At 35.7% G+C, this 22,395-nt stretch overlaps 1 protein-coding gene across 1 annotated transcript; it reads right to left on the reverse strand.

The window, feature by feature from the left end:
• Positions 1-24: 24 nt before the first annotated feature.
• Positions 25-21,577, reverse strand: SLC24A5 (solute carrier family 24 member 5). Its single transcript, XM_063091976.1, has 9 exons — positions 21,457-21,577; positions 20,531-20,710; positions 7,547-7,630; positions 7,349-7,452; positions 6,887-6,987; positions 5,206-5,489; positions 2,879-3,085; positions 842-943; positions 25-347 (listed from the first exon to the last, which is right to left on the reverse strand). Exons 1-9 carry the CDS (start codon positions 21,575-21,577, stop codon positions 25-27), a joined length of 1,506 nt encoding a protein of 501 aa, XP_062948046.1.
• Between the last annotated feature and the right edge of the window lie 818 nt (positions 21,578-22,395).

A 22,395-nucleotide genomic window follows, 5' to 3' on the forward strand; every position in this document is an offset into this window, starting at 1 on the left:
TTCCATATAATACTGTTAATAATATCATCCTCCACAGCCCCTTATTTTATTATTTCCAATAATTCCAAGTTCATATAGAACTGATAATGTAGCAAGCCCCAAGTATAATAATAGGCAGACTACTCCCAACTTTCTGTCTAATTTCCAGCCATTGAAATGAACTGCTAAAAAAAGAAAAATAATTGAAATGTTGAGAAAGATGGTTATGTAAGTTAGTCCTCTGCTGTTCACTTCTACAGGAGATGATGCATTTATAAATGCAGTTTTAATAAACCATGGAACACCTAGGCATAGCATATCAAACACATTGGATCCCACGATGTTAGACATAGCCATATCGCCTTTACCTGCAAAAGAAGAGCATGTTGTTAAAATGTGCATACCAATACTGTATTTTATTAATAATCTTCATAAGAAAAAAACACTGGATACTTTCTTTGTTGGTTGGTTTTGGAAAATTGTTATTAGAGCAAAAGTCTTACTGAATTTGTATTTTTAAATTTTTCTTGGGTTAGTATTTAAGTCTTAACATTTATTTAATAATAATTGTGTTTATTTATTAAACCATTTTTCAATAAGGTATGTAGCTTACTCATTGCTTTTCATTCTAATTTAACATGGTTAACTACTGTTTAATACACATTTCAGATGAATACTATTTGGGGGATTAGGTTGAGTTAAATTAATCTGCTATTAAATAGTAAACTTTTCTTCTTGTGTCACTTTTCTTTTTCTTCAAAGTATGCTACTGAGGAAATAAATATTTTAAAGCTGCCTTTACTCAGTGTATTTCAGCCAGGCTTGAAGAATGGGCATTGCAGTTTGAGGGACTAGTTCTTACCTTTTCTTGCAACCAGCACACTTGTAATTGTGTCTGGTATGCTTGTTCCTGCTGCTAATAAAGTAAGGCCCATTACTGTATCTGGAATTTCTAGTGTTTCCCCTGTAATAAATATAGACATTACAAGTTATAAATCTTATAGATTTACTAACCATTCTCTGCAGATATTTCATGTATTTCCTCCCTGAACAAAAATATAATAGGCATATTTAGATTTCAGGACCAATATGTGCTCACTTAGTTTTTAGCTAGCAAAATATTGGAATTGGGTTGGTAATTTGGGTAACCCAGGTGGCACAGATTTTTAATGACAGTATCCAAAGATATTTAACAGCTGAAATTCTACCAGTGAGAAATATTTGGTATTTTTACAGAAGTTGTAGATGTCCACTGTTAATCTCATCAGGACTATTGTTGAATGTATGCTAGTAAGACTGATAATTTTCTTTTCTTTTTTTTAATTAAAAGTAGTCAGAGTTAAGCAAATTATTTATAGTTATTTTTAAGCTATTATTATGTTAACGTGTAAATTTTATTGTGTCCTACATTAGTGATATACCTTAATTTCATGTTTTCTTTGGGAAAGTCGTAAATCTGAGTAAAACAAAACCTGTTTGTTTCCTACTTGAGTCTTTCTAACATATGGTCCCAATTTATTAATACTTCTGTTAAGTTTGATGTCATTTCAACATTTTTCAGACATGTATTCATTCTGGGAAACAGAACCAGAGGGAAGTTTAAAAAAAAAAAAAAAGGACATGTAAAACTGCTCTTTTAAATGTTGTTATTGAAAACTTGGTTTAGAATATTTTTCATTATTTTTTTTTCTTAAAATGTCAATGAAAAGAACATAGCTGGAAAGTAGCTTATTTATTGCATGCTTATATATTGATACTGGAATTGGAATTGGTTGTTAATTTTTGCTACTGGCTTTGGTAGAGTTCATATGTACATAAATAACACTAATATTTATCATCTTGGGGGCTGTTTTGTGATCTATTATTTGATTTTGCTTTCTTCCTATTTTCCTATATCAAATGTGTTCTGACTGAGGAACTTTGGGTAAGTTTAATATGCAAGCAAGTTGGACTTTTTCATCATTAAAAAAAGAAAAAAGAAATATTCCGCTTTTTACTAGTATACTATTTTAACACTTGTGTATTTGGAAAAAGAAAGAGAAAATTTGGGAAAAGTCAGGGGTCAGTAAGTTTTTTTGTATGAAGGGCTAGAGAGTAATTATTTTGGCTTTGTAGGCTATGTGGTCTCTGTTGCAATTATTTAGCTCTGCCAATGTACTGTAAAAGCAGTCATAGATAATGTGCAAATGAATGGGCCTGACTGTGTTCAGTATAACTTCACTAATAAAAACAGGCCAGGTGATTTTGGTATACAGGTGGTAGTTTGTTCACCTCTGATATACGTCAATTCAGGTTAACCTTTGGAGAAAAATTTCTGATTTTTTTGTATATTTTTTTTGTTTGAGGACTAGAGTGGTTTATAGTCAAGCAGTAATAGTTGTCTTAATCATAAAGGTAGTAGAAACCTAAAATAAAACTTATTTTATACCCCTTTCACTTGTTTTATAGTATGTTTATGTTGCCATATTGAAAAGGAATATAATCCAGTAAAACAGTGAGCACCCATTGTTTTCCCAAAACACTGGCTCCTTGCTCTGTTTTTCATAATGGAATGAAATTCAATGTAAAGAGTTTGTTTTGGATCCCATGCAATGCGATTTAATTATTAGCATAATAGGAACACATCCTGTGAATTTGATTTCTTTTACAAGATGATCCCTTGAATTTTACCCTAGGCTGTATAATAGTGAGAATATAGTTGATATGTAATATGCCACTCACAAAATCTGAATGATCTTGTTGTTATATTAATAATCTTTTTGGAAATAGCACTAATCTTTAGTTTTGCTGAAAAAGACATTTGCTCACAGTTGGACTACTTTAAATGAACATATGTAATTTGTTCTTACATGAAATTATTTTAACTTTAAATTGTGCTATTGTACTGTAAAATACATACCAGTTATTGTGACCATCCAAACCAGGATATATGTAAATACAGATATCCATAGTGCAGACATGAAAAAGGTTATCACAAAGTAGTTTTTCCAAAACTTTCTTCTACAATCTGGTGTGGTTAGAAAAAGTAATGTAATAATAGGAAGGGATAATACCCAAAAAATTCTTTTTAAGTCTGCTTCAGGCATGTTGAAAACACTTGGTGGATCTGTTGTGGAAAAAATGAAACAATTTTGAGTTTTCCTAAATGGCCAATTAAGTTAGAAATGCCCATTTAGAAAGCTATATTGAAATAAATTAGCTGTATCAGTTTTTAAAAGGCTATTTAAAATGTTTGAATACTTCATTACTGATATTGCTGGCAAAAAGAAACTAATTGAAACTTTAGGGCAGACAGTGTAAGATGTGATAGTATGTCTTGATTTGGGGCCTTAAATCTATCAGAATGCCTCGGGCCATTCCCTAAATATGTCGAAGTGGTGTTTATGAAGTGACAATTGGACATCTCTTGGTTTTCTACAGTGTGGATTGTCTTCAGTAACTTTTTGCTTACGGGATTAACCTGGCTTTTACCCTAGCTACTTCCAATTGCCTGCACTTCCCAGTATTGATGATACCTTTGGCTTGCCCTACGTATCAGATAATGCATAATTTAGGATTATAAAATAACTATAACATTTTTTTGTTAAGTTGCATATTTCATTCTAATTCTTATTGTAAATGGTTATTTGGCCAGTTTTATTACTTTCTTTTATTATCAGACTTCACCACAATTCTTAGGAGAAAACCTCAAGAAAATAGGAACTAATATATAATCTATGATGTAACTTACAAAATACGAGTATATTCTTTAACTTGTTTTAAGTTAGTTGAGGACAAGGATAATATTGGATAAAAATAAGAATTCTCCTTAAAATTGTTTAAAATTTATATGGCATTTATAAAATAATATACTCATATATTGGATCAAAACACATTACAACTAATGCTAGTAAAATAACTCATAAAGAAGTTTGCCAAGCCTCAACCAATACACCGTTATGTAATATTAGATATAATTTTAGTGTAATAAAATAATTTGGAGTGGTTCTTTTGAATTGCTTGTTATAAAACTTAGAGACACATACCTCTTGTTCTTGAAAGATTAGAAACTATAATTTTTGTAAGAAGGGGAGTCATGTTTTAATTTAAGTAGTAAGTTAGAATAAGTTCCCTTCCTAATGCACTTAGTTAAAATTAGAGTCTGTTTTATACAACTGCTTTATAAATAAATAGCCCATGGACTTATATTTTTGTCCATAGCTTAATTTGGCTTCCTACTGAACATACTCATCTAAATGTTTTGCTACTGCTTCAAATGATGTGTTTAAACCTCAACTGTTTCCTTCTTTCTTTTCTTCCAAACCAATTCCTTTTCCTGAATACCCAGTTTTTATAAGTGGTATTTCCTTTTTCTTAGTCAGTCAAGGTCAAAACCTTGGAGTTGTCTTTGCTTCCTTTTCTGGCCCCATATAGTTGCTAAGTCTTCGTGATGATGCTTCCTCTGTATTATTTCCCATCTGTTCTCTTTCATTTCCACTGCCTTCACTCTGTCTAGGCATCTAGTAAACACTTCAGCTGTTGTAATAGCCTCTTACAGACTTCCCTGTCTCTTACCTCATATTTCAGTTCTTCTATAAACATTATTTCAGGGTAGTATTTCTAAAATACAGTTCTAATAATTTTACTCCTCACAAAACTTCCAAGATTCTTACGCTGGCATTTAAGACTCTTCCTATTCTATTCTTTTCTATCCACCTTTCCTCTGCTTCTTCAGTATGCACATACTGTTCTCTAGTTATGCTGGTACTTGAACAGGTCTTTTGCTAACGTTGTTTGCTTGGCCTCAATCCATAGTCTCTGTACTTTACTCTTATCTCTGCATCATTTACTAATAAAGACTTAAGTAGCTGTTACTTATTGGTCATAACATCAGGTCATTAGTTAAAATCTTATCTGTCCAGTAGACTCAGTTTAAATGTTCCCTTCTCTGTGATAATCTATCTAACCATCCTCACCAAATTTTATACAATTTGTCTCATTTATGAACCATAGTTACACTTTATTTCTTTAGCTCTTTATGGTACTTAAACATTCATATTTTAGCTATTTTGTATTTTCTTTTCCCCTACAATATTGGAAGCTTCTTAAGAGTAGAGACTTCTTTATCATCTCTGAATCTCCATAGTGTCTTTTACATAACAAGTACACAATAATTGCTGAATTGAAATGAGATTCTTAAGTTTTTCTAGTGAATAAGCTTAATAATGGGCAGGATATAGCTATTACCTTCAGAAACCTGACCAAGGCCATGTAAACTTATAGAAAGCTGGGAGTAGCCAGAATCCTCATAAAATATTCCACTATCAGTTCTTGATTGCCGACGAATGAATGGTTGAACCTCATCTTCCCATCCTATCAGTGGCTGTTGTTCACTTCTGTCCTCCATAGCTTTGGCAAGACAAGTGCAGCAAGGACTGCATTTCTTTATAATATATTGGTTAATTTTAATGTCAAAACACAGTACCAAAACATATAATCCATATATCAAAAGCAGAAAAGTTGCTTCATACCTATAAATTAAGGAGAAATTTGTGTTTTTAAATGAAAAAGCCATTTTAGAAGTTAATAGCTTTTGGGCAATATCTAATAATTTTCTAACAAAAGAGCATTTGAGCAATCAAAGGTTTCTAGATATTTTTGTAGATTTGTTCATACTTGGTTACAGCATTATTATAAATTTATTGATAAGAACCCAATACTTCTTTCTATATTAAAAATACTATAAATTCATTGTCTTCATTTGTAGAGTTCTTCCAAATGGTAGGCTTAAAAAAATGTCTTGAATATAATTATTGGAGTGTTCCAAAATAAAAGTAAAACTAATGATTAGTGATGGGCATTTCTGGTTCATTGGCATAATACATTCCCCCAGATATATAATAATTATAAAAGGAGATAGTATCTGGTGATTCATTTCAACTACGGCCATTCAAATTTTCTAATATAGGAACTTTGTTGTAAAATATCATTCAGAATATGTTAGGCTTTGGCTGGGGCTTTTCAGTTTGTTATACTAAGATTTTAAAATGTTTTTAATGTAGCTGAATTCGGCTTGTATTCATTAAGAAAAGAAAGATATTCTCAAATTAAGATTACACCTTAGGCACTGAGAACTGTTTCCTTATGTACTTGTTCCCTACTTCTGTTTTCTATTTTTCTGGTGTCTTCTGGAAGTTGTATGATGTACAACCTGTGTCACACAATGTGAGGGATTTTTTTAATCCCTTACACTGCCTAGCATGGTGATAAACACCTTGTAGATGCCTGGTGCTTATTAATTGAAAAAGTTGGTATCTGTTCACTAAGTCACCCCCTTTTTCATTTTCATAGACCAGCCAGGCACAGGGAGATTACAGGGAAAGCAAACAATTTTTAATATTGAAATCTAAACATTGTTGGTTCTTAGAGGAATGCGATAGTTTGTCCTGCTAAATGAGCATCATCAGAGAGAAATCGGTAGGAATTTAAAGAAACTTCTTTTACTTTCTCTACCATCTTCCTCCAATCTTTTGTGACCATGACCACTTCAAAACAAGGCCAGGTAAGCAATACTCAGTAGAAGAAAAAGCCAACTGTTGGCTTTAATGGACAACAGAAGTTGTGAAACTTTCTGAATAGGCAGCCAGAGAGAAGGAAGAGTGGCATTCATGTGACTAGTGAGAGAGAAAAGGAGACTATGAGGTGACTAAAAAGAAATTGCAAAGTAGTGAGAAGAGCCCAACCAGCAATTGTGATGAGGAAATTAGCTCAGAGATCCATTCGGAATATGTTGTGGAAGTTCAGATAATTGAAGAAGTAACTGAAATAACATTTCTGAAAAAAATAAATATTGCTTAGCCTTCAGAATTTCATAAAGTTTTCTCTGTAATTGAGTTTTACATAAGAGTAACAATTATTTTAGGCTTACCAGTAAACTTGGTTGTCAAATATTATGCCAAGAACTGCTGCTACACTAATGGCATATGCTGCACAGTCTCTGAATAGGGGCCAACATGATAGCATTGAAACCTGTAAAATGATAGTTAATTTACTGTTTCCCTGTTTCCACTACAGTGTAACTTCTTCAAATAAAATGTTTAGTACAATACTAAAATTGTGTATTTGTAGCTAAATATTGTTACCTTTTGCATATTGCTTAGAGAAAAAGAAATTTTAAAGAAAAGTTTTGTTTCTGCACCTACACTGACTTTCATAAATTTGACCAAGAGCTATCTGTGGGTTAACTTTAAATTGAATACATGTTTTCTACTGATTAATAAATTTGATTGAACACATTACTAGTGCCTTGTTGTTCCTCTCAGACTGTAAACAATTATTTTTAGAATTTGTCAAGATACTAAATTTTGTTGAATAAAGTTTTCGTACATACCACATTAGAGAGCAAGCCACAGGCTGCACAGATGCCCAGCAGATTATAAATTGCAGATCCAAGAATGGTGCTAATGCCAATATCTCCCTTTGTGATAAATACACCTATGAGCAGGATAGTGGTAGCTAAGTTAGTGATAACTTGAAGAAAATAAAAATTACATTGAGTAAACAAAAAAGTATAAGGAGAAATACTTACCAAGGAAAGCAGTAACTAGTTCAGGAGCTGAGCTACCTGCTGCCATGAAAGTTGCACCTGCAACATCCTGAGACAATCCAAGGGCTGAAAACAAATGAAATTATTGTCATGCCTGGTAAAGAGACAAATGAAAGAGTATATCTTTATAACTACAGACAATAGATATTCAAAGCTACATCTTCACATAAAAACGCAAATATTGACTTCAGTTGGAAAAATTAAATGTGCAGGTTAAAAAGGAACCCCAGGGTTTTGCTTTTTTAATGAATTCATTATTAATGCTTCTGTAGAAAGGGTGACGAGACTAGGAGACTATTGGAATGAACTGTGCTGCAACTCAGTATCCTGAGTGCCAAGATACGGGATCATTTGGAGCCCAGAAAAGATTCCTTTCTAGCTGTAGAGCTTGTAGGTAAGTAGCGACAGCATGAATAGAGATAATTTGCAAATTCTAACCAAACTTGAAAGAAGAAAAAAATGGATATTAGTAGTTTTTAAGATTCATAAATGAAGCTGAGTGGAGCTTGTTTAGAAATTCACAATTTCAACCTTGTCTAATTACAAATGAGAGGAAGATGGTTAACTAAAAGCCCAATAAATAAGACTAAATATTATATAAATGTAGTCTATTGATCTAAAACATGGATCTGTTAAAACTTTGCTTTAGAGTAGGAGATATAAGAAAATACCGTAATACTATTGAAATAGTTTCTGTATACTCTCCAGATTTAGAAGCATTCAAGTCCATTAACTTCAGTGACTGACAGGATGAGAGTCTTAAGAAATTTTTGGCCCTTTGAGTTTTAGAGCTGATGGACCTACTATGGGAAGGAAGAGAAAAAGCCATGTTGAAGAAACAGTTTACCAGAAAGCCAAGGCTGAGACAAGGCTGCATCAGGAATCTCCAACTAGGCTTTACTGGTAAACTAAAAACAAGCCAATGGAGACAGCATGCTAGATGTTAGATTATCTATCCTAGGTCACAAAATTAGTGTCAAAGTCAGAACTAGATTCAGATTTCCAAGACTCTTGGTGGTAATCTTTTGTTGATGTTTATTGTTGTTTACTATACTTATTGGTTCTCGACACTTCAGTCTTCCCAGACCCTTAAACTCTGGTGTGCTTGGTTGCGTCCCTGTCACAGGTGGTCAATATTTTCTCATTCTTTCTTGTCTGTGGGAACCATCACCTGTTGCCTGCTCTCAGGTCTACCTCTTTGTTGGGACATTGGCCTTTGACCTTACTGATTCCTTTTTTGTTTCTTCGTGTGGCAGATTGTATTTTACAGTATCTACAATATTTCCACCCTACATACTTTTCCAGAGCATTTTCGTTCCCTATCAAGGAAAAAAAAAAAAAAAAAAAGAGGTAGAGTTTGCCTCCCCCTTCTGAACCTGAATGAACCTTCGTGACTGCTTTGACTATTAGAGCATGGTTATGGTGGAGCATAATATTCCTAAGGCTGTGACATAAAAGGCAATACAACCTCCTCAGTCTTGTCTTGAGACATTTACTTTACAGCCCTAAGCCACCACATAAGTCCTGCTACTTTGGAAGCTCCAAACTGTAGAGACCTCACAAAGAACCCATATAGAAATAGAGAAGCTTGAGGAACCCCTGCTGTTTCAGTTCCCAAAGTTTGAATCTTCCCAGCTCAGGTACCAGGCGTGAGACAGTAAGCTTTCAGATGATTCCAGATCCATCCTCTGACTATAACTGCATGGGAGACCCTGAGAAAGAACCACCTGGCTGAGCCCAGTACATCCCCAAAACTGTGAGAGGTAATAAAGTGATTATTGTTGTGAGTCACTAGTTTTGGGGTGACTTGTTAAGCAGCAATAGATAATCACCTGGCTGTTCATGTATCTGTTATAATTATTGAGTACATACTATGCCAGATTCTCTTTTACATGCTAGGAATATGGCCGTGAAAAAAAATAAGACAAACATTCCTGCTCCTGTGGAGCTTTAATTCTAGTGGGGGGAAACACAAACAAGATTAGCAAAATATGTGTTATGTTAGAGATAAGTAGCAAGGAGTAAAGCAGGGAGGGCAGGTATAAAATGTCATGGAAGAAGAGTTGAAATTTTAGATTGAATAACCAAAAAGGACTTAATTTAGAAGGTAACTAAAGACCTTGGAGTAAGGGGAGCTAGTCACTCATATAACTGGGGTAAGAGTATTCTGGGCAGAATAAATGTATGCAAAGGCTGTAAGATGGAAACTGGCCTGTGTGTTCATGAAACGAAAGTCTGAATAAAAAGTGTGAAGGGAGAACAGTGATGAGATTAAAGGTGATAGGCAGATCACATAAGGCCTTGGGGATTCTAGTAAGGACTTTGGTTTTTATTCTGAAAGATATGCTTGCTGATGATACCAGCCCCAGTCATTAATTTTACCCTTTGGGGTTATTTAGTCTCAGAGGCCCAACCAGCTCTAGACTGAACTATTTTGACACCAAGTAAGCCACTGTGAAAATTTCTCTCAGGATATTTGGAATTACCTAATCCAGGCCCACTATTCCGTTCCTCACTGTTTGCTTTTGGTCCTGTTGCTTCATAAACATCTACCTGAAGTGACTAATGAGGGGAGAGAAGTGATGATTTGTGTAGCTTACATTTCATAGCATTTCTTTTACTGGTTGGAGTGATTATGTACATATATACATATACATATGTATAATCACTCTAACCAGTTTGTGTATATATACCCATATATATATATACACACACACACACACACACCAATATATATATGCTTATTAAAACTCTGATGTATTGTAAGACCACTGGCCATAAAATTTAAAAAGAGAACAAAAACATAAAGCTCCTCCATGATTTACTTTTTATTTTTTCATTTTAGTAATGAAGTAAATGTTACCTTTCATGGTATGCAATTCACTTTCATATACATAATAGATTAATATCAACTATTCTCAGGTATGAATTGTGGTATTCTATTTTACAGATAAAGAAGCAGGTCTAGGAGGTAAAATAACTCAAAGCCACATGGATAGTAAGGATCTTAAATGTGGGAAGTTAGGGCATAAATCCTAAGTGTATTGATTCTGAGTCCAGCACTGTTTCTGTTTCACCACAGAAACCCAAAGTAAGAGTGGTACTTAGGCAGGCCAATTATAGCCTAGTGGGTGACTGAATTATTTTTCTTCCCTGCTTTGTGGTACTGGCACCATAACCACCTCCAGTCCATTCTTTCCTAGGGGAAAAAATAGTAACTGGAAGTCAGGAAAACTTTGGAAGTTTTTTAGCATATTCCAGAGAATTTATAAATTTAATCCCATTGAGTATTATCATAAATTGTCTTCCCAAATCAAATCAGGGCTAGATAATATGTGGAAGAAATTTAGAAAGAAAAGAATGCTTTATCTTGAAGTAACTGTCCCAAATTGGTGCAGCTAAAGACTAACCAATCTTTATTTAACACTAGCTGAAGAATGCTTCATTAGAAAAATTCGTTCTTGAATTTGCAGTCAAGATGGTGGAATAGATGGTCCCCAGCATCACCCTCTTCCACAAACCAACCAATTTACAACTATAAGAAAGCAATGACAGCCAAGTTGGGGCCACTAGAGCTCAGGGGAAGAGGAGGAGAGATCTACGGAGTTCATGAAGGGGGAGAAGCCATGATGAGAGAAAGAAAAAGCTGGTTGGAGTGTTTCAGTCCACGGCTGCTTTGAGGCTAGAACTGCTGAGTGCAAGGAGCAGGAGATGGCAGAAGCTGTAGCTGCACCCTTCAGATGGAGTGGCTTGGAGGCGGTAGGGGAGAAGTCCTTGGTGGCCCCTAGGACAGCAAGACCACTAATAGGATTCCCATGGACCCACACAGGAGCGAGGAGCCACAACAACTGAAAAAAAGGAGACTTTCAGAGGCCAGCGAGTCATCGCAAGGGACTGGTGCATGGCCCATCTCATGGGAAGTGTTTGCAGCACTGGCGGTGGGGGTGGGCCCACTGGGGGAACACTGGGGAACAGCTAGGAAAGCTGATCTGCCCTCCAGTCAGCACAGGACCATTCAGTGGAGACTGGTCAGGAATATAGAATTGCATGGGGTGCAGTTTGATGAAAAGACTCAGGCCCAGATCAGAGTGTCTACAGAACCCAAGTGCACCAGGTCTCTGGAGAGCCAGAAGTACCTATAAGGTCAACCATTAAACCTTAAGCTGCACAAAAATCCTTCCCTAGGGAAACAGCAACAAAGCAGAATTTAGCTCAACCACACAACTCAAGTACTGATTCCCACAGGAAGTTCCCCCATTTTAGAAGTAAGCAAAGGAAAAAAAATTAGTTCTGGCCCAGGCACACCACCAGCGCCTCAGGGCCAGCTCGGGGGGCCTGAGGTATGGAGCCGGGACTGGGCCTCCCCCACAACCAGGCATACTGCCAATGATAAGGAGCATGCCATAAACATCACCCCCATGTGGGTGGCCCACCACAGCCACCACAGTAACCACGGCTGCTGCAAAAGTGGCTAGACATCACAACCACCACACAGTTGGTCCACCAGCCACTGGAGTACATTGACACAAGGAGAGTCACCAGTAGAGATCAAAGAAAAGAAGAGGATGTCTCTCTCCACAAAGCCCATTCCAGAGTGACAGAAGAAGCATCTGCTCTGTGATAATTTTGGGGGACCTAATCACACCTCTCAGCATTGGACAGATCATCTAGGCAACAAATCGAGAGAGTAACCATTACTCTTTCAGAGAGAGATAAGAAATCTAGGATTATCAGAGGTGGGAGCGGGGAGGGAGAGAGGGATGGGGAGAGATTGGACAAGGGGCATAAAGAATAAGTACAATTTGTAACAATATATATACTAGTAATATTGATTTGATCAACATATGTCAACATTTAACCCTGAAAATATGTATAATCAATTATGATTCAATAAAAAAAAGAAAAAGAAAAAAAAATTCATTCTTAAGGGAGATAAAAGGTGATCTGCTGGACTGTTTGCAAGGTAGGAAAATAGGTGGCCCTTGAGGATTTCAGTATCAAAAGGCAGTAAGAATAAAGGTTGCTGCTATTCACTGGGCTGTAATTGAATTATGAAAGGAAAGATTCTGTATAGATAGATGTATAAAACTTCAAAGATACTTAAGTTATATCCTAAGGTTCTAAGAATATTTTGTAAAATGGTTTATACCTTTGAACTTTAGAATAGATTGGCTTTGTCTTCTCTGACCTTTTGGGCAGAATTTCTCTCTGCTATAGTTTAAGATAAATTGTTCTGGGTTTTTTTTTTTTTTTTTCCCCTCCATAGTTATTACTCTTTTTTTCTTTATTACTGTATAGGAATAATTACATTTCCTTCAAAATATAGTAGAAATATTCAAGGTGAGTTTTCTCTATAGGTTTGGGTGCCAACACATTGTTTATCTAAAGTGCAACTTCATGGTAGTGAGCTGATTATGAAAATTCATCAGACTTTTTCTTAAGTGTATTCTCTTCTGTGATGCCATGTTAGAAAGTTTATAAGTTTTTGAAAATGTAGTAGGAAGAATATGAAACTAAAACCAAGACCTGGATTCCGGCCCTGACAGTAACTTGATATGAGCCTTTAGATAAGTCATTTAGATAAGCCTCGTATTTTGCCATCCATAAAAAGGAGTGTAAGACCACACAGTCTTTAAAGTATCTCCTAATTTTTTCAATGTTTACTTAAAATGTAGAATATAAATTCTAAGCCTTAAGACTCTATCCCAATTCTTATTGTTAATTAAGTTCCTCTTAAATTTAAAACCCCAAACCCCACATTATTAAAAATTAAAAAGATGGAGGGCAAAAATAGAGGGAGGAAGAGTCACTTATACTTTTAGCATTGTATTGTAACCACTGCTAACATTTTAATGTATTTTCAGTCCTTTTCACAATGCCCATTTTAATATAGTTACAACCATAGGCTATATGCAAATTGCTGTCCTCTGGCACAATTTTAAAGTTTGCAAATTTTTGAATTTTGTGATTGGATTAGAGTTTTGGAAACAAAAGATTTAATTGTAGAGACTAAGGTGAGTAGTCATGTTGAGTAATTCTATTTAGGGTACAAAATAAAATGTGACAGCAGAGTATTATATTTTTTATTATTTGAAAAACTGGTTGTAAAATTCAAATGTGTTTCTAGAAATGTTTTTAGTAAAATCAGCATCATTGGAATAAATGCCTAGCCTCCCAACAACATGTAACTGCATGTGTATATGCTCTGTGGTGTTCTTAACAATAAATAAAAACAATATGATTACTTTAAATTTACCACCTCATGTTTTGTCTGAGCTATGAAAGAATGAATTCTGTATAATGTATTCTGTATAATTCCATATACTGCTTTAAAGGCCTGATGCTACTGGAAAGGACTCTCACCACCTCTAATCTAACAGATATAATATTACAGTGGATTTCCACCTGTGCTTAGCCTACACTTTACCTCCACACCTCACAATTACCTGAGATTTGGCTCCATAACTTGCCCAAGGTCTCATAATTGCAGGTAATAATTGCAGAGGTGGGATGGGAACCTAGATCTTTTTGACATTGAAAAACTGCTCTTTGGGCTATCTGTGTGGGTGAAGTACAGAGATTCATACATAGTTGTTTCATTATTTTCATCATTATTGCTTATTCCTGCAATAGCATTTTGGTAGTATACAGACTAGCACTTATTTAGATCCATATGCCTGGCATAGGTTTAGGTGCAATCCAAGGAGACCACAATTTAGATCAGAGAAAAAAAAAAAACAAAGAGGATAAAACGCTTTAGGGAGGACGAGTGCCCATGTAGCAGGGAGGAAGCACTGGAAGCACTACTCTTAGATTCTTTGTTCCTTAGAAGGCTTTTGCCTCTGTAAATTTCATAAGGATTAAGAATCAAACAATCCCCTGAAACTTAGGCTATCCAAATGCCATACTCGCGGAATTATTTGACTCCAAATTTTATCAATTTAGAAACAGTTCTACCTGGAATTAGAACTTGCATTTCTTTTTTGCCTATTTCTGAAATACAAAGTAGAACATAGGTAAAAATTAGTTCAAAGCAAAATGAGTAAAATATTTTTTTTAAATAAAAAGTATTTTATTTAAGTATGTTTCCCTAAAACCTTATTAAGATGATCATTTTCACTTAAGATGTTATAACTCAAAGGTATCAGCATGGTTAAGGGATTGTAATTTCTAGTTGAATAGTGTATTAGGTAACATTTAAAAAGAAAAGTTTCATAGTTAGCTCATTGTGGAATTTGGGCTGTATCAAATGACCAACCTTAAAGGGTTCTCAGAGTTTTCTATGTACACAGTCTGGAAAAATTTAAAGAAAGGTGGTCTAAACGGTGGTTCAATACCTCCGAGATCCCCATTACATATCAAAACAATATTTTGTTTTTATTTTACATTAACTTTTGTGTTTCTAAAATGAACTGCTTATAGAGATGACCTTTAAGTTAATATAATTTATATTACATATGTTAGTTTATATTTAAATTAAATATAATTTAAAGGTACCACTTTTTAAGCAATAAAAGATTGCTAAAGATGAAGTAAAATGGTATAGATACTAATGTAGAAGAAATAAAAGGAACTTTTTTTTTGATGTTTGTGTTCACTACTAATATTATCTTGTAGAGGTCTTCAAAAGTTTTTGCTCATCTAACTCTAAAAAAATTTGAAAGAACAATTACTTCCTCAAATCTTTCTGTAGTGGCAGCTAAACTTCTTCATCACAAGGTTGAAAGATTGCAAAGGATAAAATTTAGGAATATTATAAATGTTGATATTTTAAAATAAAACTTTATCACTTTTATATGTAGCCAACAAATCTCAATGTCATTGTTGTCTGATGCTCAGTGCCATCCATTACCTGGTATGAAGCTACAGGTAGATAGGAAGAATAAGTTACACAGAATATTCCAGAGATATTTAAGGTATAGTTCAAAGTTGCCACATGGATTATTAGGTAAAATAAAAGAATGAGTTTCATAAGCTTACTTCTTACTTTGTGAAATAGTACTTGCTTTTATTTACCTTAAACTTGGTTTTCAAGCTCTAGCAGATGTGCCATAGATTTGGTATTTGCTCCAAACATATTTATTGACTTTGATGCCATTTTCATCTTTCCTGAGGAAAGGATTCTAACCCTTGTAGTCTGTTCTTATAACAAACACTCAGTGAATGTTTCCATGTGCTAGGTACCTGTGTAAGCAGTTCACTTGTATTTCTTCATGTACGTGGCGTGACACACAGCTCTAGAGAGAGCTGAGGCAGAGAGAGGTGAAGCACTTTGACCAAGGAGCATTTGAACCTAGGCCGTGTCTGGCTCCAGGGCAGGCACTTTGAAACATCTCACTATAGTAGTATGGTACTAGACACAGGACTGCAGTGCCCTCCCCTTCCAGCCCTGTGAGGATTCTCAGCATTGTCATCAACCATTCAGTAAGCATATCAGCATAGAGATAAAGAAAAAAGTGGAAAAAGCCCATGCAAACAATACCAGATATGATTACAAGATAATGTGACTAACTTCACGAACCAAGCATGGGAATCTTAGACAAAGGGATCCTAAGTCAGGCTTACACAAATGACCAGACACCACAGAGGCTCCCTTTTCTTCCTTGTTGTCATCTGGAATCCTCCCTCAATGTCTCTGCCTCTCTCTGTCTCTCACAACCCCCTCTCCCTGCCTCAGATAATCCAACCAAATAAGGGTCTAGAGTGGCATGACAGGTGGGCATGAGGGAGAATCCCCTTAGGTTTATTCCTTACATCTAGCTCCCTTAGCTCTACTTGGTCCCAGATAATGCTCCTCTTCTGATCACATCCTTTAACTGCTTTCCCAGAATCTGCATCGTGTTTCCCACCATAGAGGCCAGTTCTTTTCTCCAAAGATAAAATGCCCTGGACAACTAGAGTGTGATATATTGTTTTCCCCTATAATATGGATTAATTTTAGTTTGGCCCTCTGTGTTCAAGGAATCATCATTACTTATTTTCCTACAGAACCTGCATGGAAAAAGAGGATAAGATTGGAGGAAGAGGGTATATAGCAAAGAGATTTTCTCATATTGGTTCTACACAGTTAAGATGATAGTAACATGGCTCAGGCTGCTTAACAGAGATATGTGCTTGTTTTTCCTGTGTTGAAGGGTGGAGGAGAGGTGTGTGACTTTTATGATCACGAGTAGAGCAGGAGAAAGAAATTATTGCATCATATACAATGATTAGGTTTCACAGTACTATACTATGATCTCGTGTACATATTAGACAAAAATGTTTAGGCCTGGGAACCTAAGTATTGCGGGTAATTGTTTATAAGAATAATTTATAACCGCCTACAGGTTGCCAGAAATCTAAACTGACTTTTGTAAATAATTCAGTGTATTCTCTTTATTTTGTAGTAAACTTTCTCAAAATGATCAAAATTTTTGGTGCCCTTGAGAGGAAAATTCCTTGTGAGATTGTTCAAATAGAGCAGTTCTTCTGAAATAACCATATTACAGCATATAATCTCAAAAGAGGTTGTGTAAAATTATACAGCAGTTGAGACCATACTTGATATGAAAGAGATTGGGGCTGTCTGTGTGTGGCTGTGTGGTCCTGAGATACTACCTACACTCTCAGCCTCAGTTTTCTCATCAGTGAAACCAAGATACTAGTCTCTACTTTGTAGATTTTTTTCTGAAGACTGAATGAGACCATATACATGTATTTAGTATCACTGTCAGTCTTTTATAATTGTATCATGATAAATAACTGATAAATAAATAATACTCCGTTACATTGTAGAATGCTTCAGTAAACTTTTGAGGATTATATTAATAATTATTAGCTGATGAAATGGGTGGGACTGTTACAACTCAATGCTCATCAAGAACTATGGGAAAATGCAGAACATTTGCAGACTCTTCTGAAGCCAGTTTCTGTGAATGTAAATAAATTGCAGGGGAATTGTTTTTTATTGCTGATGTCATAGTTTGGATGAGACCATGCTAGACCTTGAAAAGAGAAATGACAGAATTAATTTATAGGCACTTAAAATGAATCAAGCTAGCACTATTTCTATCTCATTTTATTGCCAGTATTTTCAATACTCAAGGGTCAATTTTTCACGGCTGAAGAAGATTTGTCAGTGGCATGGGTATCCATCAATCACATGTCCATAATAGCTACTGTGTTCCATGTTTTAGGGCAGAATGATTCACTTGAGAAATGCAGGTTTGCTGGTGATGATTCAAAGTAATCCTATGAATGGCATGGTGGAAGTCATTATTATAGACATGTGAAGTCACTTAATGAAGATTATTTCTAAGTTACAGTCTAAATTAAAATGCGGTAGTTTCTTCTGCAGGGCTAGAAATGTTATTTATTTTTTACCAGTCCCAAGACAATTTTTTATAACCAAGATTCTCGATGAATTTATTCTTTTAGTCGTGCCATTGTTCAGCTGAGTCATTGTTTGGAAATGGGTATAATACCTTAAAATTGAAATCTCTTAGTTTTATGTAACATTTTAATTTTTAGTTTTTTACATTTTTCTGATTTAAAGTGTAGTACCGATACAGCATAGACAAATAGATTATTAGAACAGAGTTGGGAGTATAGAAACAGACCCACATATATATATGAACTTAGTATACGAAAATTGATCAATTTTTGGAAAAAAATAGCATTGTACCTTATAGCAGGACAAATTCTTAGTTGAAGAAATAAATGAAATGTGAAAGGAAAGGAAAATGTAAGTAGAAGAAAATAAGAATTTTTCTGACCTAGGGATAAAAAAAAAATCTAAGTATAAAACCAAAAGGAGAATCATAAAGGAAAAGATTTATAAATTTACTTAAAAATATTTAAACTTCAATGTGATAAACACAAAAAATGCAAAAGCAAACCACAAAACATAAAAAGGCATATGACATAAAAATTTTATATTAGACAAAGGGCTAATATCCTCATATATTTTTTTAAAGTCTTGAAGATAAGAAAAAGACAAATACCTCTAATAGAATATGGGCAAAAAAGTACAAAAGCAAAACCATAAAATTTAATACATATAAAATGTTCAGCCTCATGAACAATAAGATAAATACACATTTTATAAAATGATGTTTTATTTTAAAGCAATGAACAAAGATTTAAAATAATATTTATGGTTTTCTGGAATGGACGCTACTATATATTATGGAGGCTTAAATTGGCACACCCTTTGTGGAATGACGTTTGGCAATATATGTCATAAGTCTGAAATATGCACAGTTCCGCCTCTTAATCAGAAAATGTACAGGTAAGTGTACATAGATTTTACACAAGAATGGGCATAACATTATTTAAAACAAAAAAGTTTAAAATAAATCAAATGTCCAATCAGATTAATAGTTTTGAAACTTATGATAAATTTCTATTGGGTGCCTACTATGTGTAAAAACTAGTGTTAGGTGTTCAAATCATTTATAGAATTGTGGACTATCATGCTACCATTAACAATGTTTTTGAAGAGCATTTAATAATAGACGTGCACAATAAAATATTATATGAGGAAAAGAGAAGACCCTAAACTCTCTCTCTCTCTTTCTCTCTCTCCCTCTCTCTATATAATAAGATACAAAAGACTTAATGAAAATACACCAAATAGTAACTGTGGGGATCCTGAGGTGATGGAAATATAGGCAATTTTACTCTTTTCTATTTTTCTTGTATTTTATCAATTTCAGTAAAAATAATATGTTCAAGTAATTTAATCTATATTAAAGAAAATATAAATGTCAATGTAAAATGTAATGTCAATTTAAGAAAGTATACATTTGCATCTACTGAAGTTAAATAATAATAATTGTGGTAAACTTCTGCTGACCTATTGTACAGATTTTTTTCATTAAACAAATAGATGTTGAGTGCCTCTGCTGCTGCCAGGTACTGTTTCAAGTCCTGAAAAAAATGCTTTACTGCAGTGAACAAAAGAGAAAATAACTTGCCTTGCATTTCAGCAGGGGCGTAGCTGTGTGTGTGCGTGCGTGCGTGTGTGCGTGCGTGTGTGTGCGTGCGTGCGTGCGCGTGTGCGTGTGTGAGCGTGTGCGTGTGCGTGTACGGTGGGGTTGAGGATGCTGTTGTTTCTGTGCAGTCCTGTGAATATGCATAGGAAACCCTTCCCTTAACTTTGACTTTGCTGTCAAGTGAGCATGCTCAACCAATTAAACTTACCAAGAAGGAGACAGAGACTGGAAATGCTGGTACATTTGCTTATATGGCATAAAACGTCACTGATAACCTGATTTTAGGGACTGGCACACCAGTAAAGGTCCATGCTCAGAATTCTGAGCCATGTACACTGCTGAAGAAATTTCAGGGGCTTGGACTGGCTGATCTTATTTCAGAAACTAGTAGTGGAGCTTAATTTTTAATTGCCAAATTTACAATTATCCAATGCCTGAGGTCATTTATATAGAATGCAGGACCGATGTATTTATTTATTGGTTCTTAAATATCAATTAGTTTCCTTCATGGCAGGATGCTGGGAAATGAAGGAGCGGAAGGGTGGTCCTTAATCACATTTGTTTATCATCTACCTCCTTTAAAAAGTTACAGTGATCTTAGAGTAAAACTGAAAAAACGTTTTTTGAAGTATAAAATGGCTGTATTAGGAGTTCCATTGTATTAGGTGTACACACTAAATGCATACATGTGGAATCTTGGAACAGTTCTAACAACCAACAGCCAGGCAGTAGAGTAAACAAACAGGAAGTTTCTGGAGATAGGCAGTATAATAATAACTGCTGGGTACTAACTTAAAGACGCTCCGCTGCACGTTCTGCCAAGAGAAACCACACTTGGCCAGTTTCTTAAGACACAGGACCCCACGACACAGAAGTCAGCACTCTGCAACCAGCTGAGATGAACAGAATTGTTGCTGCTGCTTCAAAGAGAGCCGTATCTATGTGACACAACTGTTCTGGAAGGTTATAGAATAGTTTTCCAGCCACTTACATTCACTGATGATTTCCAGGGAGGGTAGGAAGTACTCGTCACAGACAATAGACACGGCCATGAACATGTAAAGGATAATCAGGAAGTAGATGATGATGCCTCCATCTTTGCGCTCCTGTTTAGTGAAAAAACCTTCAGGAAACTCCGATGATGGAGAAATAACACATTGGGTGCTATTTCCTGGTAAGAAAAAGAAGGTGAAAGCTTGAAGAATGTTGGAGTCACACATTCCAAGCCCACAAAAAAAGTTTCCTTAAGAAAACTGTTAAGGTATCTGTAAGGTATCTGTTAAGGTAACTGTAGGGTATCTGGGTGGAATTTTAAGAACCCAGTGAAAAAGTATAAAGCACTTCTGAATATGATGTAGTTGTACAGCCTTTAAAAATTAGGCTTTGGGACAAGAAAGGGATGCTTTAATGAAATAAGCTGATTACGGTGAAATAATTAAAAGAGGAATTTATGAAATCACTCTTCCTTGTCTGCTTTCTTTCTAGAAGGGAATTCTGAACTCTTCTCCCTCCCCAAGTAGAAACTATATCTTTGATGAATAAAGGTTTCTAATTTCTGTTCAATTTCATTTTCTCATTTCAGAGCCCAAGTTGTTCACAGTCCTGCAAAGAATCATCCATGGTTGCAGAAAGAGTCTCTAGGATGAAAGATTTTTTTTTCATGATGGGGTCTCCAACAATAAAAACTGGAGACTCTCCTACTTCATGATTTGTGAATTACTTAGGAAATATCATTAAGAATTTTTTTGAGGGATCAAAAGTATTTGATATCCTTCCACATGTTAAAAATCAGAGCAAATACAGTAGGAAGCATATGCAAAAGTGAATCAAGTGAGAATTTCCCTCTTTGTCTTCATCTATATGTGGTAGCAGCAGCAGCAGCCCCAGCGGGGATAGCTGACCCTGGTGTCCACTTACCTGTGTCCCTTAGGAGACGCTGGGGCAGGGAGGCCCCTGGAGCAGGCACGTGTGCAGTGGCCCAGAGGATGCCGAGCAGCAGGGCCTTTCTTGCCCATGTTGGACTGGCTTTTATCTGCATTTCTGTTGTGCTGTTACTGCAGTGTGCAGCTTGGGGAAGGGAGGGAAGGAGGATTAGGCTGGATCATGTGAGGAGTCTCCTTGCTGCCTAATGCCCTGCCCAGGGCACATCTCAGCAAGGCCAGTGCAGGAGAGAGGGTGCCTGGAGCCAGACAAGCTTCTCTGGTCAGGAGACCCAGCCCCGAGGAGGCGGAGGAGATAGGGAGGAGAGCAGACAACCGTTGTTTACAGCTGTTCCCACAGCCCACAGTCTCTGACGGCAGATCCAGACAGCTTGCACTTTACGAAAATGCATAGTTTTATTTAATATCTTCATACTGCCTCTGCTTTCAACTTTCTTTAGATTTGTAAAGACCTGGGTTTGCAACTGCTCCCACCCCTCTCTCTCCAGGCCTTGCTCCTAGAAGTCTTTAGGGCTGGTGTACATACCTTCTTTGGCAAGCTTGGCACCCTTTTATATTTCTGTTTGGGCCTCCCATCATCATCTCCAGTTAGGGCTCGAGGCAGGAAGGTCAGTCAGGAGGTGACTGCAATAATCTAGCCAAGCAATGATGGTGGCTTGAACCAAGGCAGTAGCCATGGGAATGAAAAGACACTAATAACTTCAAGAATTATTAAGGAGACAGAGTGGACACTATTTGATCATTAGCTGTGCTTTCTGCCACAGGGAGCTCTCTGCAGTGCAAGTCGGACAAGCCTGGTAGTGTTCAAGTAGGGACCACTGTCTTCCCTACTCTAGCATTTATGAGAATTGCCAAGATGTCACGAACTTATAGCAGTGTAGTATCCTGTAGCTAATAGCACAGGCTTTGGAGCCAG

This window comes from Cynocephalus volans, chromosome 3 (genome assembly GCF_027409185.1).
Source record: "Cynocephalus volans isolate mCynVol1 chromosome 3, mCynVol1.pri, whole genome shotgun sequence".
In the NCBI taxonomy this organism is placed as follows: Eukaryota; Metazoa; Chordata; class Mammalia; order Dermoptera; family Cynocephalidae; genus Cynocephalus; species Cynocephalus volans.

What these genes read in the sequence shown, in the direction of transcription:
- SLC24A5 (XM_063091976.1), bottom strand. Translation starts at nt 21,577, where the DNA reads ATGCAGATAAAAGCCAGTCCAACATGGGCAAGAAAGGCCCTGCTGCTC. An exon ending in GTGGCTTGCTCTCTAATGTG is followed by an intron (nt 6,988 to 7,348) that starts GTATGTACGAAA and finishes ATCATTTTACAG; the next exon opens with GTTTCAATGCTATCATGTTG. An exon ending in CCTTGGTCAGGTTTCTGAAG is followed by an intron (nt 3,086 to 5,205) that starts GTAATAGCTATA and finishes TTTCCACAACAG; the next exon opens with ATCCACCAAGTGTTTTCAAC.